The following is a 27,766-nucleotide window of genomic DNA, read 5'->3' on the forward strand; positions in this document are numbered from 1 at the left end:
AATAACTATACTGGAGGTGCATATCATAAATAAATTCAATTATTTATTTAATTTTCAGTGTTTCAGTGATCCAGAATGTGGATTCCAGGTGCTCAATCATATTCCTATTTTATTTTGAAAGTTACATGACCTTTATCTTCTTTAACTTTTCTCAGTCACCTTCAACTTGTGCAAAATGCTGCCGCCCGTCTTTTAACCAACACTAACAGACGTGTGCAAATCACTCCTATTCTTAAGTCCCTTCACTGGCTTCCTGTCCTTTATAGAATTGATTTTAAACTTTTAATGTTTGTTTTTAAAGCTCTTAACGGCCTCGCCCCATCGTATTTATCTGAGCTTCTAACTGTCCGTAATCCTGGTAGATAAATCATGGAGGTCAATAAATAAATAAATCAACACAAGCACCGGGATTAACTCAGATTTCAGATAGATTTACAGTATAAATTGAAGGAGCCAGCAGTACTTAGAAGTCAAACTGAAAGACCCTTAAGCATATACTCTTACTTTATAAGCATAGACTCTTACTTTATAAGAATAGACTCTTACTTTATAAGAATAAACTCTTACTTTATAGGAATAGACTCTTACTTTATAGGAATAGACTCTTACTTTGTAAGAATAAACTCTTACTTTATTAGCTGCTTTTCCTAAATCTACTCACCAATCAGCCATAACATTAAAACCGCTGAAACTGAAGACACTCACATAACGTTTAAAATAAAGAGTAAATAGTAAATGGACTTGTACTTGTATAGTGCTTTTATAGTATCAATAATATTATTATAAATATATATCTATTTTTATATTATTTTCTAACACTCACACATTCATACCCTGATGGATACATCAGGAGGCAACGTGGGGTTCAGAGTCTTGCCCAAGACGCTTCGACATGTAGTCGGGGAAGCCAGAATCGAACCACCGACCTTCCGGCTGATGGGCGACTACTCTTCCTCCTGAGCTACAGCCGCCCAGGAAAGTATGAGGAAGAGGAAGTGAAGCGGGCAGCACGAGCTGGTGCTACAGACCTGTGAGGTCTTGGGCAAGCTTATGGAAAGGCTGTGGTGGACGGATAAAGCCGGAAGATGGCGGTGATGAAGCCAAAAGGATACCGGAGTGGTTCTGCCGGAACTTGACGGTGTGACACCCAGGGAAAGTGAAGTGACAGCGCCGCCTGAGTTTTCTGTTGTTTTCGGAGCAGAGATCAGTGTTGCAGCCGTGAGGATGTCTTCAGAGTCCATCAGTGAGCAGCAAACTTCCGCTGCGGAAGAAACAGAGTCTGAAAACACGATCGATCCGCAGCGCGGACTGCTGGACGTCACCTGGAAACCGGAAATAAAGATATTCACAACAGGTATCTGAGATGATCTCACACATCTGTTTGACTCATGGAAGCTCCCAATCAAAGCGCTGCATTTATGGATAAATATTGCTGATATTTCGGAGATGTGGAACAGGAACTATTGCCCCATGAAAACTGAAGACAGGAGCTCCAAATATCTGCTTTTAACTGGGAGACTTCTGTAGTTCTGTAGTTGAAATATGTATGTGGTCATATACAAATTAACTATTTGATTTAACTGAGACGGCTTTAACACGAGAGCTTTTATGTTTAAGTGTCATCAGCCTCATTTTATTTGCTAATATACATCCATCAGACCTGCAACATCCCATAAAGTCAGTGAACCTTTTCCCACTTTGTTTCCTTCTGCCAACACTTAAAGCCGTTCTGACTCTGAGGAAACCAGGTGATGCAGAGTTCCAGCTGTTATTTTGTCCCATTCCTCCTTAAACAGGTCTTAAGGTGTGCAGCAGGGCGGGGGGGTGGTTGTTTCTCTGCTGGGGACAGGTCAGGACTGCAGGCAGCCAGTCCAGCACCCGTACCTCTTCTTCCTCAGCCAGGCCTCTGGACTGTGGCAGAATGTGGTTTTCCATGGTCTGCTTGAACAATGCTGGGACGTCCCAGGAAAAGATGTGGCCTTGAAGGCAGCATATGTTGCTGTAAAATCTCAGTGAGCTTTTCTGCATTAATGCTGCCGTCACAGAAGTGGAAATGAGCTTTGCCCCCTGATCCAACCCCATACCATCACAGAGCCTGGCTGCAGGGACTGGTTGCTGACAGCAGGCTGGATGCTGCTTTTGCTCTTTGCTCCATTTCTTCCAACAAAGATGTGGAATACTGATGGGTCTGACCACAGCACACGTTTCCACCGTGTGACGGTCCATCCCAGACGCCTCCGAGCCCAGAGAAGTGGACGAGGTTAACATCAGGCTTCTTTCCTGCACAGTAAAGCTTGTGAATGGAACTCTGTATTGTGGTGCTTGACAAAGGTTTCCACAGTAATCCCTTGTCCATGTGCTTCTATCAGCTGCTGATGAATGACGGTTCTTGATGCAGCGTCTGAGGGGTCAGAGGTCACGGGGTCCAGCTTAGGCTTGCTCCCTCGTCCTTTACACTGAAACTCCTCCAGATTCCCTGAATGCTTTAATGATATTCTGCTCTGTAGAGGCAGAAATATGCAGATCCCTTCCAGTCTTTCTCTGAGGAACTTTGTTTTAAACACAAACTGGAGCTCCTCTGAACATCTTTGCCTTCATGGAGGCTGCTTTAGGACCAGATCAGGGTCACAATCAGCTGGTTGAAATAACGTCTTTATCATTTTGTAAAACTATTTTTGGAATGTGTTGAAAGAAGTCTGAAATGTAGAAATTAGTTTATATCAGCAAATTAAATGAAAATGTTGAGATAAAACCTGAAATATCTTGGATTCATACTGTCTATAATGCCTCTTTTTTTTCTTTTCATTTCTGATTTGGGGTTTATTGTGATATGAAGTTTCTTGGTTACACTGAAATTTTCTTTAAATTATTAAGAAAACTGAGTTTATTTTCAGAGAGAAACATATGGGCTGTTTGTGAGTCGTGACATTAACAAAGAGGAAGGATGATTAAGCAACAGAATGTGGATTTATTTATGGATTATAAGCAGGGAGGGATTAGAACTGTGCTCAGAACAGAGAGACATTTGGCTGCTGAAGTATTTCCTTTCTGAATCCTCCCTGGTTAGTCCAAACCTGCTTTATTCAGCAGCTTCCCTGCTCTTTTATCAAAATCTGGCTTCCCAGAGTGGGCTTGTCCCTGCAGCCTTCTTCTTCTTCTTCTTCTTCTTCCAGGTTCAGCAGGAGGGTGAAGGGCTCAGTCCTGCCTCTCCACTTTACCCTGAGAAAATCACCTCCTCTCTCGTGTTTGGTGTGAAACTCCATGTTAGCGACATGCTAAACTCATCGTGTCCCTTTTCCCTTGCAGACTTCCAGCAGCATCATTTCTGCAAGAGGATTCTTGCTGACCAGCAGCTCTGTGATGAGAGCAACTCCAGCCTGGAGGCACCACAGGTTAAAGAAGAACATGATGAACTCTGCACCAGTCGGAGGGAACAGATTATTTGGGGTAGAATCACAATCCACATTCAATTAGTTTCATTTGCTGCTGTGTGATTAGATGTCCAATCGGCTCCTTGAGTACTTGAAGGCTTCAGAGCTCCTGTCCTGGGAACTTCTCTGGAACGCCTTCATTATTCCCTTAAAAAGAACAGTTCAAAGTAATCTTTGATGTCTATGATGAGTTTAAACACTCTGGAACTATAGTGTGAAAGAGTGTTACGTTGTGCAGCTTTGCTAACGTTTAAAACTATGTCCGATCATCGTATTATCAACCATTTTCTTATGTACCTCTGACCCTACAGAGCTCAAGCAAAAAGGCTGCAAAGAGGAGGAGGAGAAGGAGGTTCTTGCTGCTCGGCTGTCCTGTAACCAGGAGAAGAACTCCAGTCTGGACCAGGAAGAACCTCCACAAATGAAAGAGGAACAGGAGGAACTCTGCACCAGTCAGGATGAAGAGCAGTTCGTACTGAAGCAGGAGACTGACATCTTTAGGATGACTTCTAATCATCAGGAAAGTGACCAGAGTGAGCCAGAACCAAACAGTAACGAGCTTCTTTCTCAGAACTTTCTTGTGGCTGAGAGGCAAGAAGAAAGCAACGATGAAGACTACGATTCAACGAGGACAGCAGAGCCGAAGCAGAGGGAGAGAAATCACAAAAGCATTAGTCAAATAGAGGATGTAGATAAGTGTCCGATGTCAGAGAGTCGGTGTGACACTGACACATGTAAAAAGTCAGTTAAATGTGACTTCTGTGGTAAGGAATTTAGGTTTAATTCTGAACTTCGGAAACATTACACAGCCCACACAGGTGAAAAGCCACACGCTTGCAACACTTGTGGTAAAAGATTTAGTCATTTATCAACATTGAAAGCTCATCTAAAAATCCACACTGGTGAGAAGTCATATTCGTGTAAAATATGTGGTAAAAGCTTCACTCAAAGTACAAATTTGACCATGCATATGAGAATTCACACAGGTGAAAGACCATACTCGTGTAACACCTGCTGGAAAACTTTCACTCAAAGTGGTAGTTTGGCTGCTCACATGAGAACTCACACAGGGGAAAAATCCTTTTCGTGTGAAGTATGCGGGAAAAGTTTCAGGCAAAGTGGCATTTTAACTATCCACATGAGAACTCACACAGGGGAAAAGTCTTACTCGTGTGAAGTGTGCGGGAAAAGTTTCAGACACGGTCATACTTTGTTGAGCCATTTGAGAACTCACACAGGTGAGAAGCCACATTCATGTGAAAAATGTGGGAAAACCTTTACTCAAAGTGGCACTTTGACCGTCCACATGAGAACTCACACAGATCAGAGGTCTTACTCCTGTGAAACATGTGGGAAAAGTTTCAAACATGGCGATACTTTGTTGTACCACATGAGAACTCACACAGGCGAGAGGCCATATCCCTGTAAAACATGCGGGAAAAGTTTCAGGCATAGAGGTACTTTGATGGTCCACATGAGAACTCACACAGGTGAGAAGCCGTATTCTTGTAAAATATGTGGTAGAAGTTTCACTGAAAGTGGAAAATTGTCGAGTCACGTGAGAACTCACACAGGGGAGGCGCTGCAGTCCTGAGACGTCTTTTGGGAAATTATCTGGGAAGCAAAGCTTCAACAACATGTCAGAATTAAAAGTTTTTTAATTTAAACCATCTTTAGACCATTTAATAACTAACAAAGTAGTTTATTATATTTATACAGAGCTGAGAGAGGAAATTACAGCTTCATTGGTTTTGCCTGCATCCTTTCAAAAGTAATTTAAAGAACACTTTTGGATAAATTAGATTAATTTGCAATAGATTAATGATTAAACTGGTGAGTTTAAGTCCTAAAAGAATGAGTAAACAATGACACAGATGTTTTAATGATGCCTCTAAAGCCTTTGTGTGGTCCATGAAAAGGTTTTCATTAACCTGAATCAAAGATGGATTCTCTAACATCTGGATTTCCTGCCTGTCGGTGCACAATAAATGACAATAAATTCCCTCACTTGTAATTATGTAATAACCACAGCAGCTACATGCAGTAAAATTAAATATCTTGGATATTTTATCACAGCACATAAAACAGATGAAGAGTTTTATAGACAATGATTTTAAATTTTCAGGCTGAAATTTACTGTTTGAATATATTTGCTTGTTTTGGGCCCGTCTAATATCTGGTTTTGTCATAGTTACCTCCATGTTGGAGACATATTTATACATAATTTAAAATGTGTTTTTTGTGTGTTCAATGTAATGTCTTGTTTTTATTCTGGATCATGGGTCTTTAATACAGTTTGTATCAATTAATAGATTATTTGATATATGTCAGACCTTGTGAGAAAGCTCAAATAAAACCTGGTTTCTCTCTTTTATCATATATTTTTATTCTGCCATCGAGCATGTTTACTGGTGCAAATTCCAGAATAACTTTGTTAAATGTTCAGTGTCACTGAGGAGGAAGTAAATCCTGGTGGATGCAAAGTAAAATGTTTCTTTTGCCCTGCTCTTTGCTGCTCTTCGTCCACACAAACAGCTTTTTCGGGACAAACTTACTGGTTTGAGTTGCAGGAGTTCCTGGATTTGTGAAGCACTCTGCTGTCCAACTCAGTCCAATCCTTCTCAGATGGGTTTTGGATGATTGTGGAAGAAAAGTCATGTGCAGCACTCCTTCGCTCTCTCTCTGGTTACAGTTCTAACAGATCCTGGATCTCATTTGTTCTGAAGTGGACAGAAGAGGGAAGAACAAATAACTTTCTAAAAGATCTGACAGATCTTCATGTGCACCTCACACCTAATACCCAGTAAGTGGTGAAAAACCTGAAGATAAAACTGTTTTTCAGATTTACACCTGATGGAGGCAGATTAAAACCTGATGGAGGCAGATTTAAACCCGATGGAGGCAGATTTAAACCTGATGGAGGCAGATTTAAACCTGATGGAGGCAGATTTAAACCTGATGGAGGCAGATTTAAACCCGATGGAGGCAGATTTAAACCTGATGGAGGCTTATTAAAAACCTGATGGAGGCAGATTTACACCTGATGGAGGCAGATTAAAACCTGATGGAGGCAGATTTAAACCTGATGGAGGCAGATTTAAACCCGATGGAGGCAGATTTAAAACTGATGGAGGCAGATTTAAAACTGATGGAGGCAGATTTAAACCTGATGGAGGCAGATTTAAACCTGATGGAGGCAGATTTAAACATGATGGAGGCAGATTTAAACCTGATGGAGGCTTATTAAAAACCTGATGGAGGCAGATTTAAAACTGATGGAGGCAGATTTAAACCTGATGGAGGCAGATTTAAACCTGATGGAGGCTTATTAAAAACCTGATGGAGGCAGATTTAAAACTGATGGAGGCAGATTTAAACCTGATGGAGGCAGATTTAAACCTGATGGAGGCAGATTTAAACCTGATGGAGGCAGATTTAAACCTGATGGAGGCAGATTTAAACCTGATGGAGGCTCCTTTCTGACTGATCGATAAATATTCTGAGGTTTGGTTTGTTAAACTCGGATGGCCAATCATCACATGACTGTTGGAGATGCAACACAACAGTAACAAAGCTGGGATTTTAATCATCAGATGTGTCAGATTAAGATGATTTCTGAGGGAACATAACGCATAATCTCCCGTTTCACACACTCCGGTTGGTGGCGATAATGCGCCGCTAATACACCGAGAATAGATCAAATGATGAAGAGGAAGAAGAGGAGGAAGCCGGCCGTGAAGTGCGAGCTGAATATCTGAGTGTGAGCAGCAACGATGTCTTCAGCTCAGCATCTGAGAGAGTTTATCAGCCAGCGACTAACTGCTGCTGCTGAAGAAATATTCTCAGAGTTTGAGAAAACCATCGTCCAGTACGAGGAAGAGATCGACCGTCAGCGCAGACTGCTGGATATCACCTGGAAACCCCGAATAAACCTCCCCACAGCAGGTATGAAACACTGATGGGCTGATTGAACTCACACATGGTCATAACTCATCTGATCTGGGATCTGTGCTGAATGAAAACAGCTTCCAGATGTTCTCAGCCGTTTTCCATCCATCCTGTCGGTCTGAAGCTGCTGCAGTTCGTCTCCTCTGGCCACAGAGGATTAATTATTCATTCATTCCGGAGAGGAGCTGCAACATCTTCCTGTCCCTTTCTTATTAGATCCTTATTAATGTGTGATGTGCTGCAGTGATAAATAGATGCTTCAGTCACACTAACAGCTTATTACCAGCCTACTAACAAACAGTGTTGATTTGAACCATTTCTCCTAAAAACGCTTTGAAATATATATATATATCAAGTTAAAGTCATCTGCAGTTACTGAAGTGTCTCATTTGATTTTGTTGAACACATTTTTGCAGATTTGATGCATATAAATCTGTGCAGGAGTTAAAGTTGCTGTCTCAGTCTGACCTCTGCTGTCCTGAGTTTATTCTCATGGCATCACTTCACTGTTCTGTGGATGAAACCGCTGCCGAGTAGCATTTCCACATCCTGAATGAACTGGCTTGGACACGGTTGACCTTCTAACCTCTTATGTTCACCCCTCTGTGATGAGTTTGGGGTTTTATTTTGATCTGAACAAGCAGATTTCCTCTGTCAGGTCTCGCTTCTTTGGGTTGAGAATGAAAGCCAAGCTCCCAGATGCAGATTGAGAGCAGGTGATCCATGCTTCACAGCATCTCATCCCGACTGATTACAGGCCAGTCTGTGCACCTCCTGCAGCTCAAACGCTGCTGCTCGCCTCCTGACAGGGAAGGAAAACGGACGCCACATCACTCCCGTACTGTTGTCCTCCAGCTGGCTTCCTGTTTGTTGCAGGATTGATTTAAAGTTTTACTGATGACTTTCGAATCTGGGCTGCAGGGTGTTGTGGCGGTCAGCAGAATCTCCTCACAGCAGGGTTCCAGGTCCAACTCCCGGCTGGTTCTGTCTGTGTGGAGGCTGCATGTTCTCCCCGTGTCTGCGTGGGTTCTCTCCGGGTTCTCCGGCTTCCTTCCACCATCCAAAAACATGCATGTTGGGTTAATTAGTGTCTCTAAATGGTCCCTAGGAGTGAATGTGAGCCTGTCTTGTCTGTCTCTGTGATGGACTGGCGACCTGTTCAGGGTGAACCCCGCCTCTCGCCCGATGACCGCTGGGATAGGCTCATCATCATCATCATCTCTTTTCTGAGCAGTCATCAAACCAAGTGCTCCTGGACATGCTCTGACACTCATTTCATTGACCCATTTGTTCTTTCTGACCGTCCATTTTTAAACCTGCTTGCTCCAGTTCAAGGTTTTCCATGGAAAGGTCCCCGTTTCATCACATTTAGACCTACGGTTACTATAGCAACAACGGTAAAATACTTATGCATGTTTCTGGGCTGTGGGAGGAAACCCGAGTACCATAAAACCCACTTGGGCTCAGAGAGAAGCTGTGAATTCCACACTGAAAAGGCTCGAGGCGATGAATCGACACCGCTAACCACCACAGCGCTGTAGGTAACCTGTAGGTTAGTTAACTTTAACTTTTCCTTGTGTCCTACGTTTCCTTCAGACCTCCAACGACAGCACGACTGTAACCACGAGGAGGTTCTTGCCGAACAGCAGCTCTGTAACCATGAGAGGAACTCCCATCTGGACCAGGAGGAACCAGAACCTCCACAGATTAAAGAGGAAGAGAGGGAACTCTGCACCAGTCAGAAGGAAAAGCAAGTTGCTCTGAAGCTGGAGGTGGATCCCATTATGGTTACTGCTACTTCTAAGGAAACTGACCGCAGAGAACCAGAACCAAACGAAGACCAGCTCCTGTTTCAGAACTTTCCTGTAGCTGAGAGCCAAGATCAGAACGCAGGAAAGCACCAAGACTTAGACTCAGCAAGGAAAGCAGAGGTGTACCACGTCATCAGTGTTGACAAAGCTCCAGCGTCGGACAGGCAGCGTCTCACTGCCACCGCAGTTATGTCTTTTACATGTGATGTTTGCGCTAAAGCTTTTAAGTTTCGCTCCCAAATGCTGAAACATCACAGAACTCACACGGGGGAGAAGCCGTTTTCTTGCAAAATATGTGGGAAACATTTTACCCAACGCAGTACTTTGAACGTCCACACGAGGATTCACACAGGAGAGAAGCCATATCCTTGCAAAATGTGCGGTAAAAGTTTCAGACGCAGAAGTCATTTGAATTCCCACATTAGAACTCACTTGGGTCAGAAGTGGTTCTGAGATGTCAGCAGGATGAGACTCCACAGGGATGATTAAAATCTGGCTTTTATCTCTTTTAGAGGTAGACCTGCCAACTTTGACCCATTTTCTCAAACAGAGATTCAAGTACAGATGAGTTTGATTTTACTCAGTGTGAAAAAAAACTATTTTAAGTTTGAAAATGTTTAAAATTCTCTTTGCCAACGATATGGCAACAGGGCAGAAGTGTAACCGAGTACTTTTACTCAAGTATAGTCAGCGGGTTGAGGGGTCGTCTATCAGTCAGGAGGCTGGTGTTTCAGTCCCTTTCTCCACAGGTTGAATGTAGACTGAACCCTACCGTACACCTGCTGTATGACAGAAGTATGTTATCTTGTAAAATGATGTGTGTGAACTACATAAAAAAAACCTCAACCAGCTGATTAAAAAAAGAAAGTTTGTAGTTGAAGGCGGAACTAAATAAAATTAACTCGCTGTTTCCGTCGGAGCGTTACACGGGAAGCAGGAAGTGAACTGAATTGAAAGCGTCAGCAGTGTCTGCCTCGCTGTGGTGTCTGAGCTGAATATCTGAGTGTGAGCAGCAACAATGTCTTCAGCTCAGCATCTGAGAGAGTTTATCAGCCAGCGACTAACTGCTGCTGCTGAAGAAATATTCTCAGAGTTTGAGAAAACCATCGTCCAGTACGAGGAAGAGATCGACCGTCAGCGCAGACTGCTGGATGTCACCTGGAAACCCCGAATAAACCTCCCCACAATAGGTATGAAACACTGGTGGATATAACTCATCTGATCTGGGATCGGTTCCGACGCAGTGATTCAGACCCTCTGTGCACGCGCATTGAATGAAAACACGATCAGTGATGAAGCTGCTCTTCTTCTGTGGTAAACCTGCTCCAGACCCAACTTTAAGGAAACGTGTTGCAGGCATCAAATTAAGAATGACTTATGTCTCGATTTCTTATTTCAGTGATATGTTGTATTAGAATTATTTAAACTAAATTCAGGAGGTCTGATCCAGCCTCATGTCTTCCAGACTCTCCTGCAACCTTTAAAGTGTCCTGATCAATAGTTCTGCAGCTTTCTGAAGCTCTTTCAGTTTTTCCCTCATTTTCAGTTCTTATTCCTGAGCATTTTCGGAGGTCTTTTCTTTGTTCAGCCACTTAACTCTGAGCTATGAACCATTCAGGCAGAAAAAAGGCTCCTAACTCAAGGGATGAACCAGTGTTGTGTCGACGCAGAACAGACAACTTAGCAAAGAAGCCATTTTAAACTGGATCTTTAGGCACTTTGTTACCAGCAGCCTGTCACAAAGACACATCATTTGTTCCCATTTCTTTAGCTGCATCTATGAAAAACAGCAAATAAAACACAGTTTGACAGACAGAAAATAGGATTTCTGCAGCAACAAGGTGATTCCCAAAGAGCTATTAGCTGAAAACTTGGCATATCTCAGCATGGTGTGCAGTGTGTCCTTAAAACATTTGAGGAAACTGGACAAGTGGAGGACAAAAGAAGAAGTGTCAGGCCTAAAAAACTATCTACAGCAGATGAACAGGATCTGAAAGTGATGTCCTTAAGAAAGAGGAAAAAATCCAGCTGTGACCTGACAGGACCTGAGAGATGCATCTGGACCTTCAGCTGATCCATCTACTGTTGGCCCAAGCCTCATCAGAAATGGTCTCCATGGAAGGGTGGCTGTCAAGAAGCCGTTCTTAAGGAAGGGAAACAGGGAGAAAAGGCTGAGCTGTGCCAAATGACACAAGAAGTGGACTGAAAATCAGTGGCAGCAGGTCTTATGGAGGGATGAATCCTCCCCAGAGCCCGGACCTCAACATTATTGAAGCAGTGTTCCTGAAGTAGAGTGTTTTACTCATTTAAAAAGCTGAAATTTGAATACGAATATTCGAGATTCTGCACTTTGAGTTCACGTTCTTTGTATAACTGCAACATTAATATTATTTGATAAACAGATTAATTAAAGTGTTTCACTGTTGAAATATTTTCAATCTTTGATGTATTTTCTAACGTGCTTTCTTATGGTCACTATTCCATCCAGATCTTCCACAGCATTTTATCTGCAATAACGAGGAGGTTCTCTGTAACCAGAGAAGGAACTCCAACGCTGACCAGGAGGAACCAGAACTTCCACAGATTAAAGAGGAAGAGGAGGAATTGTGCACCAGTCAAGAGGAAGAGCAAGTTGTTCTGAAGCTGGAGACTGATTCCATCCTGGTGACGCCCACCAATCAGGAAACTGACCACAGTGAACCAGAACCAAACAGCGACCGCCTCCTCTATCAAAACTCTCCTGTGGCTGAGAGCCAAGATCAGGAAGGAAGCACATATAAAGACTCGGGATCAACTCGAAATGAAGAGTTGAAGCCAAAGCAGAGACATCACAGTGACAATGTCGACACCTCTCTCATGTCAGAGAGTCTTTGTAACACTGACACAGCTAAAAAGTTGATAGAATGTGATGTTTGTGGAAAAGCCTTTAGGTTTAGGTCCCAAATTAAGACTCATTACAGGGTGCACACAGGTGAGAAGCCATATTCCTGCAAAATATGTGGAAATAGTTTCACTTTACGCAGTAGTTTGAATGTCCACATGAGAACTCACACAGGTGAGTCTTACGCTTGCAAAACTTGTGGGAAAAAATGTATAAAGGCATCGCAGCTGAAAAGGCACAGGAGGACCCATACAGGTGAAAAGCCTTATCCTTGTAAAATATGCGGTAAAAGTTTCAAGGGCAGTGATCATTTGAACATCCACATGAGAACTCACACGGGTGAGAAGCCGTATTCTTGTAAAACATGCGGAAAAAGTTTCGCTCAGGCGAGCTGTCTGACGATCCACATGAGAACTCACACAGGCGAGAAGCCGTTCTCATGCACGACCTGTGGAAAGAGGTTCAGTCAAAGTAATCATTTGATTTTCCACATGCAAACTCACTCCAAAGAGAAGCTGTATAGCTGTGAAATATGCGGCAAGCGTTTGAGGTATAGTCGTACTTTATTGTACCACATGAGCCTTCATACTGGTGTGCAGCCATATGCTTGTGCAGTTTGTGGTAAAAGCTTCAGACATAGAAGGTATTTGGATTCCCACATGACATCTCACTCAGGTCAGAAGTCGCAGCCCTGAAACATCTGCAGGAAAAGTTTACTTTAAGTTTGGGAGAGAGCGTAGAAATTCCCACAGCTTCAAAGTGCACTTTAAATAACAAAGTGCTGCGTTTAAATAACCATATTGGAAGTTATTTTAATGGCACACCTTGGGATATGGGTTCATTTATTTTTTTTAATCTCTATATCATAAAATATCTATTTAAAAATAGAGCAAATTAAAGACCAGAAATGAATTTCTCCCACAAGGATGATGTTCCTCCCTCTGAGGCCCGTCAGGCTCATAGTTCTGAGCCTTTTGTTTGTCACGTGCACTTAAATTTACTTGATCAACTCCTCAACATCAGAACTCCTGTGTGAGACATGTTGTTAAAAACCTGTTCTGATTCGGCAACTTTTCCTCGAGTTACGTCACAGCTGAACTTTCCTTGAATTTGACCAAACTCCCCAAACCAGCTCAGCACTTAGCTGAAACCATATAGATAAAAACGTTTATATTTTCTATGTGTGTCAACCGTTTAAAACTGATTGAAACAGTTAAACCTGCCAACAGTCCACCCAGTCATCTGGTCTCCAACATGCTTGAACCATTTCATGGTCCTGCGGCTCCCAACACACTTTTATACGGACTCTTATCGCACTTTTCCATCACAGCACCGTAAGGTACCGGATGGCTTTGCTCACCGTCTTTGGTTTTTCATTGTAGGTACGACCGCGTAACCGATAACTTCAGCTACTTTTCTGCTGCTTCTTCAGCCGAAGTTTCAAGCGAGTTGATCGATACAGTGCAACATAAATCATGGATATCTCGTTTGTGCACGTGGATCACATATTGTGTTACTTACTAATGAATACATGAACCTGTTTATTAACGGTGTGAATTTACCGATTGACCTTCGATGCTCTGCTGGCAGATGTTCAGCTACAGTACCCAAACCCCTCAGAACTAAAAGCCTGTCACAAAGTCATTCATTTGTAAGTCACTTTGGATAAAAGCTTGTTAAATCAGTGCGATGAAACAAGCAGCTCATCCTGCCAGCAGCGAGGGCAGGTATCACATCCAACTGTACCACCACCAGCGCCTGGTGACTTCTGGTCCCTTTCACCAGCTCGTTGTACCCAGTGACCCTAAAGGGAGGCCCCTGAAAGGTGCTCAGAGGAAATCAGCCGGTCCCTCTCGGTACCAAACTAATTGTTTTTAACTGCAGAAAACCCATCTCGTGCTCCCTTTACAGCATGTTTCTTCAGTGTTTTCTAAAGATATCAACTTGTTTCAGGCTGTAGAAGTGACACTGAAAGTGTTGAAGATGTAAAAGCTGACATATTGTTAAAGAAATATAAGGAGAATATTTTTTCAGTGCCGTTTATTCACTCTGATGTTCCCAAACCGATGCATTAAATGATTTTGCAGCTTTAACGGTCATCAGTCTAAGTGTTAGTAATGTGTCTTTATGTGGTTACTCTTACACTAAAGCTTTGGGAGGTGAGTGTGTTCATAAAGGCTGACATAAAAAATAAAAGCGGTCAGAATTTCAACCAAGGGCAGGAATGTGATAGAGGAACAGCGCTGTGCAGCCCAGACATCGTCGTTTATGTATGAAAAAGAATGAATTTACAGAATATTCCATCAGAAAAACTAACCAGGACTTCTTTTTCTTGGTTTTTGGATGTAAAACTCTAAAAATCACCATCAACTCGTTAAGAATTGCAGAAGCCTTTCAGATGAGAGGCGAAATGTCTTAAAAAATAAAGAAATAAGGAAGTTCGAGCTCTTAGGATATTCATGCTCTTTGCATTTGTTGGCGGAACTAAAGTGAATTCGCTGTTTCTGCCGGACGTTTACGCGATGTCTTACCCAGCAGAGGTAACTTAGCTGTGGTGTCTGAGCTGAATATCTGAGAGTGAGCAGCAACAATGTCTTCAGCTCAGCATCTGAGAGAGTTTATCAGCCAGCGACTAACTGCTGCTGCTGAAGAAATATTCTCAGAGTTTGAGAAAACCATCGTCCAGTACGAGGAAGAGATCGACCGTCAGCGCAGACTGCTGGATATCACCTGGAAACCCCGAATAAACCTCCCCACAATAGGTATGAAACACTGATGGATATAACTCATCTGATCTGGGATCTGTTCCGACGCACAGCGCAGTGATCCAGACCCTCCTCTGCGCATTAATCTGCGTAAAACCCCCAGAAGGCGGATATGATCAATCATTTTGATCAGCAGGCAGATCATCATAAGATGATAATGTGTCGGCTGTCATCAGCAGGTGGACCCACAGGAAACACTACATACATCCACACACCTGACACAGCAGCCCCGCACAGCCTCCAGATGTTTTCAGGGCTGCAGCACGTGTGGAAAACAGCTGGAAGGTGGTTTTAAACCAATGTTCAGGGTGCTGTGGACCCATCAACCCAGCAGAGCCTTCCTGGATCATTCAGTTCACTGATTATTTTGTCCTAAAAAGGGCAAAAAGCAACAGCTTCTGCCAGAGTTAGAGAAGAATGAATAACTCAAGAGTCCTGATCAAATAATGATTGTAATTAGAAACTAATCAGAATAAAGCAAAAACTGAAAAATGAATATAGAAATGGAGGGGCTCCTGGTGTTATCCGAGTGTTTGAACTGAAAGAGGGAGGAAACTGTCGGTGCGAGCTGTGTAAAAGGTAAAAACACGTGGGCTACGTACAGAGGTGTTTTGGCTCATCGACATTTCAATAAGACGACTGAACATCAGTCTCTAAAAGTGGATTTTCTTTCTCTGACAGTAAGGTTACCGCACCAGCAGGTGTCGTCAGAACAGAAGCTCATCAGGACTTTTCCACCTGTTCCAAACACGATCCGTTAAACAGAGAAATGCGTTGGCAGAACAGCGTCCTAACAGTATTTTGACTCCTTAAAATTGATAAAAATGGGTTTTTGTGTATATTTTGTCTTATTTTAAGAGGGCGAGCTTCCTTTAGTGTGCACCGGCACAGGGACAAGACGGCTGAGGGCTGTGCCATTTGCTTCCAGTCTGAAACCGGTTCATTTTCCGTGTTCATAAACAAACCCACTCTGCACGTGCACACAGTTGTGCACATTGACAGGTTTGCATGCGATGTCATCACAGAGGTGCGTGCACAAAACAGTGCTGCTCCAGCACCAAGCTCTTAAACACGACAGGGCAGATAACTGTTCCAGGCACCTAGAATATGGATGGAAGCTGCTTAATATTCTGAGGGATCAAACCCCTTTGAAAGGATTAAAAGGGCAGACTGGGGTCCTGCAAATCCCAACAGGACCATTATCCACATTGTCAAGTCACAGGCAAGCTCATCCAACTTTTATTTAATCCTTTATCCTCATCAGCTTGCAGAGGTCCACTGGGTTTCTCAGTGGCCAAACACGTACAGCCCAAATATTTGTAACCAGGTGGACTGAGTGCGCAGACTATGCACGTGCATGGATCAATCTCCCTGGTCTTATTTGGGCTGCACATAGTCGGCAGCAGCAGGACCCAGTGGACCCTACCAGACTGAAAAGGATAAGTTACATTGTCCTCGTGGCCAAATGGACGCAGAGACAGACTTCCACCAGGTGTTGGTGCTAGATTTTAAAACCCACGTGTATAAACACGACCTTTTACCTGCTGAACTGGAGATACAATAATGAAGGAAAAGCCCACATCCGTTTCTAAAGGAGGTTTGGAGTCAGTTACTGACTGAACTCCTGGAAAATAGGGTCGTGTCATTTCTGATAATCAAATTTTTCCTGTGTCCCTTTTCAATCTAGACCTTCCACTTCAACATGGTATTAATGATGAGATGCTTCTCACTGACCGGCAGTGCTGTCACCAGGTGAGAAAACGCATTCTGGAACAGGAGGAACCACGGCCTCCAAAGATTAAAGAGGAACAGGAGGAACTCTGCACCAGTCAGGAGGGAGAGCAGCTTGCACTGAAGCAGGAGACCGATTCCTTTATGATGACTCCGGGTTATGAGGAATGTGAACCAGAACCAAATCCAGACCCGTTTCTCTCTCAGCACTCTCCTGTAAATGAAAGTCAAGATCTGGACGAAAGTAGGTGTAAAGGCACGAGATCGTCTGCAAATGAGGAGCTGATGCCAAAGGAGGAACATGACAGCAACATGAGTGACAGTGACAATGTAGAAGACTCTCCCATGGCGGAGAGTCGGTGTAACACGAACACGGGTAAAGAATCAGTAAAGTGCGACGTTTGTGGAAAAGCTTTTAAGTTCAGGTCAAAACTAAAGATACATTACAGAACTCACACAGGTGAGAAGCCGTTTGTTTGTACCATCTGTGGGAGGAGATTCAGTCAGATCTCCTCCTTAAATGTTCACATAAAAATCCACACCAATGACAACTTTTATTCTTGTGAATGTGGTAAAAGTTTCAGGTATAAAGCCGATTTGATCACCCACATGAAAACTCACAGAGGTGAAAAGCCACATTCCTGTAAAATATGCGGGAAAAGTTTCAGACGAAGTGATACTTTGTTGTGCCACATGAGAACACACACGGGTGAGAAGTCGTACTTTTGTGAGCGGTGCGGGAAAAGTTTCCGGCGTAGCGATACTTTACTGGACCATATGAGAACTCACACAGGTGAGAAGCCGTATCTTTGTAAAATGTGCGGAAAAAGATTTAGACATAGATCTACTTTGAAACTCCACATGAGAATCCACACAGGTGAAAAGCCATATTTTTGTGAAACTTGTGGGAAAAGTTTCAGACATAGAGGTACTTTAAAAACTCACCTTCACACAGATGAGAATCCACCGTCTTGTGAAACATGGTAAAAGATTCTGAGACGGAGGTGTGTCGACTCTCCTCATGGGAATTACCGCAGGTGAGACATTTTAGTCCCAAAAATATCTTTGGGGAAAAATTTGAAGCAAAGCTTATGTGTTACTATATTTTCAAACATATTGTGTTACTTACTAATGAATACATGAACCTGTTTATTAACGGTGTGAATTTACCGATTGACCTTCGATGCTCTGCTGGCAGATGCTCAACTCTAGTACTCAAACCCCTCAGAACTAAAAGCCTGTCACAAAGTCATTCATTTGTAAGTCACTTTGGATAAAAGCTTGTTAAATCAGTGCGACGTAACAAGCAGACGCAGCTCATCCTGCCAGCAGCGAGGGCAGGTATCACATCCAACTGTACCACCACCAGCGCCTGGTGACTTCTGGCCCCTTTCACCAGCTCGTTGTACCCAGTGACCCTAAAGGGAGGCCCCTGAAAGGTGCTCAGAGGAAATCAGCCGGTCCCTCTCGGTACCAAACTAATTGTTTTTAACTGCAGAAAACCCATCTCGTGCTCCCTTTACAGCATGTTTCTTCAGTGTTTTCTAAAGATATCAACTTGTTTCAGGCTGTAGAAGTGACACTGAAAGTGTTGAAGATGTAAAAGCTGACATATTGTTAAAGAAATATAAGGAGAATATTTTTTCAGTGCCGTTTATTCACTCTGATGTTCCCAAACCGATGCATTAAATGATTTTGCAGCTTTAACGGTCATCAGTCTAAGTGTTAGTAATGTGTCTTTATGGGGTTACTCTTACACTAAAGCTTTGGGAGGTGAGTGTGTTCATAAAGGCTGACATAAAAAATAAAAGAGGTCAGAATTTCAACCAAGGGCAGGAATGTGATTGAGTACATTTACTGAAGTATGGATTCATTTAGAGCCACCAGTGAATGCAGAAAGGCCTCAGCTGGGATTGGAACCAGGAACAGCGCTGTCCAGCCCAGACATCGTCGTTTATGTATGAAAAAGAATGAATTTACAGAATATTGTGATGAGCTGAAATCTTATTGTTTGTGAAGCCATCAGAAAAACTAACCAGGACTTCTTTTTCTTGGTTTTTGGATGTAAAACTAAAAATCACCATCAATTGGATTATGATTACAATGAATTGAATTCCAATTGGCTTGAATTGGACTATATTACTTAAGTGCCTTGAGATGACAATTGTTGTAATCTGGCGCTATATAAATACAATTGAATTGAACTCGTTAAGAACTGCAGAAGCCTTTCAAATGAGAGGCGAAATGTCTTAAAAAAATAAAGAAATAAGGAAGTTCGAGCTCTTAGGATATTCATGCTCTTTGCATTTGTTGGCGGAACTAAAGTGAATTCGCTGTTTCTGCCGGACGTTTGCGCGATGTCTTACCCAGCAGAGGTAACTTAGCTGTGGTGTCTGAGCTGAATATCTGAGTGTGAGCTGCAACAATGTCTTCAGCTCAGCATCTGAGAGAGTTTATCAGCCAGCGACTAACTGCTGCTGCTGAAGAAATATTCACAGAGTTTGAGAAAACCATCGTCCAGTACGAGGAAGAGATCGACCGTCAGCGCAGACTGCTGGATATCACCTGGAAACCCCGAATAAACCTCCCCACAGCAGGTACGGAACGCTGATGGGCTGCATGAGCTCACATGGATATAACTCATCTGATCTGGGATCTGTTCCGACGCACAGCGCAGTGATCCAGACCCTCCTCTGCGCATTAATCTGCGTAAAACGCCCAGAAGGCGGATATGATCAATCATTTTGATCAACAGGCAGATCATCATAAGATGATAATGTGTCGGCTGTCATCAGCAGGTGGACCCACAGGAAACACTACATACATCCACACACCTGACACAGCAGCCCCGCACAGCCTCCAGATGTTTTCAGGGCTGCAGCACGTGTGGAAAACAGCTGGAAGGTGGTTTTAAACCAATGTTCAGGGTGCTGTGGACCCATCAACCCAGCAGAGCCTGCCTGGATCATTCAGTTCACTGATTATTTTGTCCTAAAAAGGGCAAAAACAACAGCTTCTGCCAGAGTTAGAGACGAACGAATAACTCTGAAGAGTCCTGATCAAATAATGATCGTAATTAGAAACTAATCAGAATAAAGCAAAAACTGAAAAATGAATATGGAAATGGAGGGGCTCCTGGTGTTATCTGAGTGTTTGAACTGAAAGAGGGAGGAAACTGTTGGTGTGAGCTGTGTAAAAGGTAAAAACACGTGGGCTACGTTAGGGGTGGGCGATATGACGATATTAAATCGTGAACGATTGCAACGTGAAGAAGATCCGTAACGATCTGTGAAACTGCAGAGATCGTGGGATCGTCTCGGGCAGATTCTATAAATTGCACTTCTATGCTGATGCGACACAGCAGACGTATTACGGCGTCAATCTGAGTGACCAATCACAGCGAATTACGGGCAGTGACGCGCTTTCTTACCCGCCTCCTTGTTTGTGTTTGCAGCGGCTGAAAGCCAAACAGAGGAGTTGGTCACTAAAAAAAATTCCACCTCCATTATATGGAATTGGTTTGGATTTTCCGCAACTGATCAAGCGCAAACAAATGTAATTTGCAAAGTTTGCACAGAAACGGTTCACATGTTGGGTGGCAACACGACAAACCTGTTCAATCACTTGAAGCATCCCAAACAGTAAGCTGAGAGCCAAACAGCGAGGGGCCCGGCGGCACCGGCACTGCAGGCAGAGGCAGCAGCTAGCGTAACCAGCAGCTAGCGTAACCAGCAGCTAGCGTAGGCAGCAGCTAGCGTAGGCAGCAGCTAGCGTAGGCAGCAGCTAGCGTAGGCAGCAGCTAGCGTAAGCAGCAGCTAGCGTAGGCAGCAGCTAGCCTATGACCAAAACAGACAACATTAACACAGGCATTTGACAAAGGCACTCTGTATGACAAGTCAAGCAAGTGATAGAAAGAGGTAACAGAAGCAGTTATTTTTTATCTTGCAATAGATATGGTACCGTTCAAGACCGTAGAAAAGGAGGGGTTCGGACGTCTGCTTCCAGTAGTTGACCCGCGGTACGAGCTGCCCAGCCGAAAATACTTCTGCAACACTGTCTGTTTTTAACTTTTCAATTTAAGATTGTGATTAAAATGGAAATCGCGATTTTATTTAAAAAAAAATAATTGCGATACGATATTTTTGCCATATCGCCCACCCCAGTCTGACTGGGGTCCATCAAATCCCAACAGCAGCAATACAACGAAAATGAATTAAAGTAGTTTGTTTGAATGTTGTTTCTGCCAAACACGGTTTGTGGGTCAGCTGCACCAACACCCATGTGTGCATGGAACCAGTCTATAGTAGATTGTGGATAATGGTCCACATTGTCAGCTCACAGGCGAGCTCGTCTAACCTTTATTTAATCCTTTATCCTCATCAGCTTGCAGAGGCAGCAGGACCCAGTGGACCCTACCAGACTGAAAAGGATAAGTTACATTGTCCTCGTTGCCAAATGGATGCAGAGACAGACTTCCACCAGGTGTTGGTGCTAGATTTTAAACCCACGTGTATAGACACGACCTTTTACCTGCTGAACTGGAGATACAATGATGAAGGAAAAGCCCACATCCGTTTCTAAAGGAGGTTTGGAGTCAGTTACTGACTGAACTCCTGGAAAATAGGGTTGTGTCATTTCTGACTAATCAAATTTTTCCTGTTCCCCTTTTCAATCTAGACCTTCCACTTCAACATGGTATTAATGATGAGGTGCTTCTCACTGACCGGCAGTGCTGTCACCAGGTGAGAAAACGCATTCTGGAGCAGGAGGAACCACGGCCTCCAAAGATTAAAGAGGAACAGGAGGAACTCTGCACCAGTCAGGAGGGAGAGCAGCTTGCACTGAAGCAGGAGACCGATTCCTTTATGATGACTCCGGGTTATGAGGAATGTGAACCAGAACCAAACCCAGACCCGTTTCTCTCTCAGCACTCTCCTGTAAATGAAAGTCAAGATCTGGACGAAAGTAGGTGTAAAGGCACGAGATCGTCTGCAAATGAGGAGCTGACGCCAAAGGAGGAGCATGACAGCAACATGAGTGACAGTGACAATGTAGAAGACTCTCCCATGTCGGAGAGTCGGTGTAACACGAACACGGGTAAAGAATCAGTAAAGTGCGACGTTTGTGGAAAAGCTTTTAAGTTTGGGTCAAAACTAAAGATACATTACAGAACCCACACAGGGGAGAAGCCGTTTGTTTGTACCATCTGTGGGAGGAGATTCAGTCAGATCTCCTCCTTAAATGTTCACATAAAAATCCACACCAGTGAGAACTTGTATTCTTGTGAATGTGGTAAAAGTTTCAGTTATAGAGCTGTTTTGATTCGCCACATGAAAACTCACAGAGGTGAAAAGCCACATTCCTGTAAAATATGCGGGAAAAGTTTCAGACGAAGTGATACTTTGTTGTGCCACATGAGAACACACACGGGTGAGAAGTCGTACTTTTGTGAAACTTGTGGGAAAAGTTTCCGGCGTAGCGATACTTTACTGAACCATATGAGAACTCACACAGGTGAGAAGCCATATTTTTGTGAAACTTGTGGGAAAAGTTTCAGACATAGAATTACTTTGAAAACTCACCTTCACACAGATGAGAATCCACCGTCTTGTGAAACATGGTAAAAGATTCCTTATGGGAATTACAGCAGGTGAGACATTTTAGCCCCAAAAATATCTTTGGGGAAAAATTTGAAGCAAAGCTTGAAAAAAAAGTAGAGCTTTCGGAGCTTCAACAACTATTGTGTTTTATTGCATGCCAAAATGATGTGAGATGGCTCAAACTATTTGGCTTATCTCTGTCTGATCGAGGCTGTTCAGTCGTTACGAGGATACAAGGTGAATCTCACAAAAGTATTAAACAAACCAACTACCTTTATGCAGGTTGTGTTGCATGTACACCTTTAAGAACGATGGTTTGATTTGTCACCCTTACGTGGAAGCTCGACTATTTAGCCGTCTTGAATGGTCCCAATACTTTGCAAGATAAAAGGTAACTGCTTCTGTTACCCGTTTCCATCGCTTGCTTGACTTGTCACACGGAGTGCCTTCGTTAAATGCCGGTGTTAATGTTGTCTGTTTTGGTCTTAGCTGCTGCGTCCGCCTGCGGTGCCGGTGCTGTTGCACAACACACGCACAACATGGACTTGAATTTATCATTTCCACGTGTTATACTGACCAGCATGAAACTGTCCTCAAAGTCACCACTTTTATCTGCAACTCATGAACACATCGTATTTGGAACAATTTTTTTTAGATTAAAAAGGTCAGTTGCACAGCAGAGCAAAGCTGAAGGACCAACAACAGCACCAACACAACCAAGAAAAGCCCACAGCTCAGATTGTTCCGCATGCTCATGGGACTGCCCCCAAGTGGCAACAACATGTAGACTCTTGTGTATGGAGCTCCATTAGTGAAATGTTTATTTTCTGAATGTATAAAATAAAAACAAAGTTATTAAAGCCTTTCATATTAATTTAACAAGCCCTACAAATCATTAGTTGTGTTCTTTTTTAGTATTTGTTTATTTGAACAACATGAGTGTCAAAGTTAGCTTCAAAAAGCATTTAGCCTTTAAATATCCTTTAAACCTCAAATATGTCTATATACTTGATAGTTGAAAGAAAATATAAGCTCACAGAAAGTGTTTCCTGCCAAGATTAATGCTTTATTTTGTCATTTTAAACTGCGCTTCAGCTCTTTGTTTAAATTTTTTCATAATTTTTTCGGAACAAACTTATGGAAAATGTTGCTTGTGACAGTTTCAGCTGAAGAACACGGAGAATAATAGCGATAATGGATGAATATTCCCCCTGAATACCCTCTAGAGTTCGTCTATGGAACTAAACCTTGCTGAGACTCGGCAGTCGTGGTGAATTCTACATCATTTCATGCATCTTAACTTTGTATTGTTTTGTTTTTTTAACTGACCTGTCATGTTTCCACATGTAAAGACTGTAAATTGATTCAGGCCTGTAGAGGTAAACTGTAGATGAGTGAAACATTCGTTTCAGTGCAGCTTATTCAAACCGATGCATTCAATGATGATTGAACTACAAATATCAGTCTAAACTGTCGTAATCCAGAAAGTGGTCAGTGCCTGTTTTTCTGATCTCACGTGTTCATAATTTTAATAAACAGATAATAAACCTCTGCAGTTTTGAAAAGTAAGGAATTTGTTTTTAGTACTTTAAGACTCCATGTGTGCTGCAGATGTCACTGACATAAACTGTAAAAAGCACTCAGAGACTCAATCAAATGTGCTTCATGGCACTGAAGTAATTTAAGAACCCTCAAACATGGTTTGACCCAAATTCCAACTTTAATGTTCACTTCATGCCACGAAGGGTTTTGAAGCGTCCTTGTCAGGCTTTTCTGTTCTGATTACGTCGGTTATTGGCAAGATTTCTCTTTTATGTCAATGAATAAGTTCTTCTATTGTCCTGGCAGCTAAGAGAACGTCCTCCATCACAACACCCAACAGAGAAAATGCCAAAAAGAAGCTTTTTAAATTGAATTAAGGTGGTGTTTATTCCAGATATGATGTGCCCAAATTGATAGAATTGTGTGCTGAAAGCGAGATCATTTTGTTATTTTCTGTTATGTTTTGGAGAGAAGTATGTTTCTGTATCCCTAAATGTGGAAATTGAGCTTGATATTTTAATCTTCTATCATCACAGCAGATTGTGTGCAGTTCATGTTGGATCCACACTGAGTTTATGGTATCTTGCTCATCCGTCAGGTATTGAAGATTCACCTGCTTTTGTGTATTGATTTCTTCACAATAAATCTATCTGTCAATCATCTTTGACTACAGTTATAAAATTACATATTTTACATAAATACATTAATTATCAACTAATCAAACAGTTTTTAATAAAAATGGAATGAAAAATAAATAACTTTTAGCTGGAGAAAGAAAACCGTTTAAAGGCGGAAACAGTTATGTTGCCGTTTCTACCCGGACCTCACAGGGGAGGACACATCAGGCGGAAGTAAACAAATGGCGCAAGAAGCGTTAGTTTGGACGCTTTCTGCAGACGGCTGTGGTGTCTGAGCTGAATATCTGAGTGTGAGCAGCAACGATGTCTTCAGCTCAGCATCTGAGAGAGTTTATCAGCCAGCGACTAACTGCTGCTGCTGAAGAAATATTCACGGAGTTTGAGAAAACCATCGTCCAGTACGAGGAAGAGATCGACCGTCAGCGCAGACTGTTGGATATCACCTGGAAACCCCGAATAAAGCTCCCCACAATAGGTATGAAACACTGATGGATATAAGTCTGATCTGATCTGAGATCTGCAGCTTTTTACAGTCACTTTACATGAATTCGTCTCGTTTTAAAGCAGAAAGTTCTAAAACAACGAGGCTTCCTTTCAAGCTTAAAGTACGAGCTGCAGCAGCAAGAATGTCTCTGCTCAGGTTTTGAACATCAAAAAGACAAATCTGTTGAAATTAAGATAATTAATCTGGTGTTCATGAGCAAACCCTCAATTCAGTTTTATTTAAAAAGCGCAAAATTACAACAAATGTCATCTCAAATCACTTCAAAGATACAGTCCAATTCGTTGCAAATCTTTGCTGAGGAAACCAACAGATTGCACTGAAGGCCCGTCCTGAGCGTGCACGAGGCCACTGTGGACCTGCAGTTTCTGGAAGTTTGGGTTTGACTGCTTTTACTGCTCCAGGAGATGAAAATGAGAGGGGAAGCCTGTTGTCTCCGACCACCGGTTTATTCTCAGCCTGGTTAGGAAAAAACTCTGGATTTAACCGAGCAGAAAGGAAACGTTGTGCAGCGATCATCTGTTTTAGCTTCATGAAGCTTTTTAACTGACTGAAGCAGCTTCTGATGCCTTCAACATCATGTTGAAGATGCATCCTGTGGTCGTGAATTAGTGAAACGGATGATTTCATCTGAAACTAGCAGGTTAAACAGAAACTCTGCCTCCTGAATATCTGAATCAGGTTTATTCCGAAAGGAGTCGGAGGGGATCACGCCAAACAGCAGGTCAAAGGAGTTGGGTGGATCTGTTATTGTGGAGTAAGTCTCAAAGATTGAGCTCCAGAATCCGTTCTCACATCTGTCGCCTGTGGGATCCAGATTGAACCTGGCAGTTTATCCTTAGAGCAGACGATGTAAAACCTTAAACTACATAAGAAACGTCCTTTTCTTGATGCATGTTTCTCCATCAGTAAATTAGTAAGCCTCCTCTTGTGTCTTTTTATGTTTACAGACCTCCCGTCGCATTATCTCTGTACGGAGGAGGAGTTTCTAGCTTATCGGGAGCTTGGTAAAGAAGACGGGATCTGCAGTCTGGACCAGGAGGAACCAGAACCTCCACAGATTAAAGAGGAACAGGAGGAGCTCCACACCAGTCAGGATAAAGAGCAGCTTGTAATGAAGCCGGAGGCCGATACTTTTATGGTGACTCCTGTTTATGAGGAAAGTCGACGCAGTAATCCAACACCAAACAGTGGCCAGCTCTTCTCTCAGAGCTCCGAGAGTCAAGATCATAAAGGAACCGATCATGAAACTTCAACATCAGTTGAGTCGAAGCCAAATAAAAGACATTACAGACCAATAAAACTCGGTAACAATGTAGACACTTGTCACATGTTCGAGGGCCAGTTTAATACTGACACGAGTGAAACTTCATTAAAATGTGACTTTTGTGGGAAAGAATTTCGGTTAAAGTGTCAACTGAGGAAACATCGCAGAATCCACACAGACGAGAAGCTGTTCTCTTGCAAAACATGTGGCAAATGTTTCAGATGCAGCAGTAGTTTATTGACTCACATAAGAATCCATACTGGTGTGAAGCCGTATCATTGTAAAATATGCGGGAAAAGTTTCACTCAGAAGACTCACTTGAGTGCCCACCTGAAATGTCACTTAGATGTGAAGCCATACTTTTGTGCAATGTGTGATAAAAGTTTCAGAAGAAGTGACGGCTTATTAGTCCACATGAGGATCCACACGGGCGAGAAGCTGTATCGTTGTGATACTTGTGGTAGAAGTTTCACTCAAAATCAGCATCTAACTGTCCACATTAGATCGCACACAGGTGAGAGACCTTACCCCTGCAAACTCTGCGAGAAAAGATTTAAAGATTCAGCAACTCTGAGAAGACACATGAGAATCCACACAAATAAGAAGTTGTAGGTGTTGGTGCGCTGCATCCCAACGTTTCTCATTCATAAATGAACAGTCTTTTCCAATATTTATACTCCCTTTCAGAGCTGTGCCAATGCCAGGTGCTTATTTTTCACATGTGAATTGAGTGTTTGGGAAGCAGTTCTAGGAAAAGATATTGTTACAAACTTACGCCGGCCATTATATTGACCTTGTCTCAGGAACAGTACACCTTTCACTGTATTTTTTTGTGATGATTGATGAGAATGCACTATTTTCAGTTCACTTCAGCAGTTTCATGTTACTGCTGTCAAATTACAGCTGAGCGACTCCTTGAGTCGTGCAAAACATGCACAACATGAAACTGTTCGTCATTACCGGAAGCATCCCTGACTGAAAAGTACGCACGACGCTCCCAGGTGAGACCCTGGCCTCAGCCGTTCATATTTTAAAAAGATGGAGAATAACTCCATGTTTGACAGTATGGGTGACAAACCAAAACCCTTCATATACGCCCGAGTTTCCTCCCGAAGCTGGTTTGTGCGTTTGAAAAATGAGTGAACAGTTCGGTGCAGCAGAATCAGTCGACTCAGCAGTGAAACTGTTGCTTCTCATTTAGACTTTTCCCCACATGTGGACTCCAGTTCATGCATCTTTGTGCTGCATCCGTTGGCTGGATTAACAGAGTATTTGGACACTGATGCAGTCAGTAAATCTCACTCCAAGTATATTGGGTGGGATTTTTAAGGTGGCAGAGTTCTACGTGGACATCAACCGATGTTACAACAAGTCAAACTGTTTTTACTCTTCTGAAGCAGTGCTCCTCGTCTTTGGATTCTTCTTTGTCAGCACATTTAGTTTTGGTTCAGTTAGTTATTCCATCAGCTCCAGTTCTTTAAAGGGGAAGTTAAAGTGCATTCAGAGTTTTCTGGTCTCATGTTCTTACGGTAAAGCTTTAAAAACTGAAAAAAATCTGAAACTACAAGCAAACGATGTCCGTGGAGGCTGCAGATATCAGGCTGCTTCACGTCCATCAACAGTTAAAGCAGCTTCAGTAACGATCATATT

At 42.7% G+C, this 27,766-nt stretch overlaps 2 protein-coding genes across 2 annotated transcripts; both read left to right on the forward strand.

Moving 5' to 3' along the window:
• The first annotated feature begins 1,224 nt into the window (after positions 1-1,224).
• LOC140311468 (uncharacterized) lies at positions 1,225-5,684 on the forward strand. The gene is made up of 3 exons (XM_072388845.1): positions 1,225-1,354; positions 3,307-3,447; positions 3,743-5,684. Exons 1-3 carry the CDS (start codon positions 1,225-1,227, stop codon positions 5,023-5,025), a joined length of 1,554 nt encoding a protein of 517 aa, XP_072244946.1. The 3' UTR covers positions 5,026-5,684.
• A 1,520-nt stretch (positions 5,685-7,204) lies between these two features.
• LOC140311394 (uncharacterized) lies at positions 7,205-27,342 on the forward strand. Its single transcript, XM_072388769.1, has 16 exons — positions 7,205-7,376; positions 8,976-9,633; positions 9,703-9,758; positions 10,204-10,380; positions 11,679-12,759; positions 13,757-13,927; positions 14,607-14,611; positions 14,723-14,833; positions 16,524-17,550; positions 17,897-18,037; positions 18,938-18,942; positions 18,985-19,164; positions 21,245-22,187; positions 24,499-24,560; positions 24,643-24,822; positions 25,800-27,342. The coding sequence occupies exons 1-16, from the start codon at positions 7,205-7,207 to the stop codon at positions 26,726-26,728; spliced, it is 5,898 nt and encodes a 1,965-aa protein (XP_072244870.1). The 3' UTR covers positions 26,729-27,342.
• Positions 27,343-27,766: the final 424 nt, after the last annotated feature.

This window comes from Leuresthes tenuis, unplaced genomic scaffold (assembly GCF_036924035.1).
Source record: "Leuresthes tenuis unplaced genomic scaffold, fLeuTen1.0.hap1 SCAF_7, whole genome shotgun sequence".
In the NCBI taxonomy this organism is placed as follows: domain Eukaryota; kingdom Metazoa; phylum Chordata; class Actinopteri; order Atheriniformes; family Atherinopsidae; genus Leuresthes; species Leuresthes tenuis.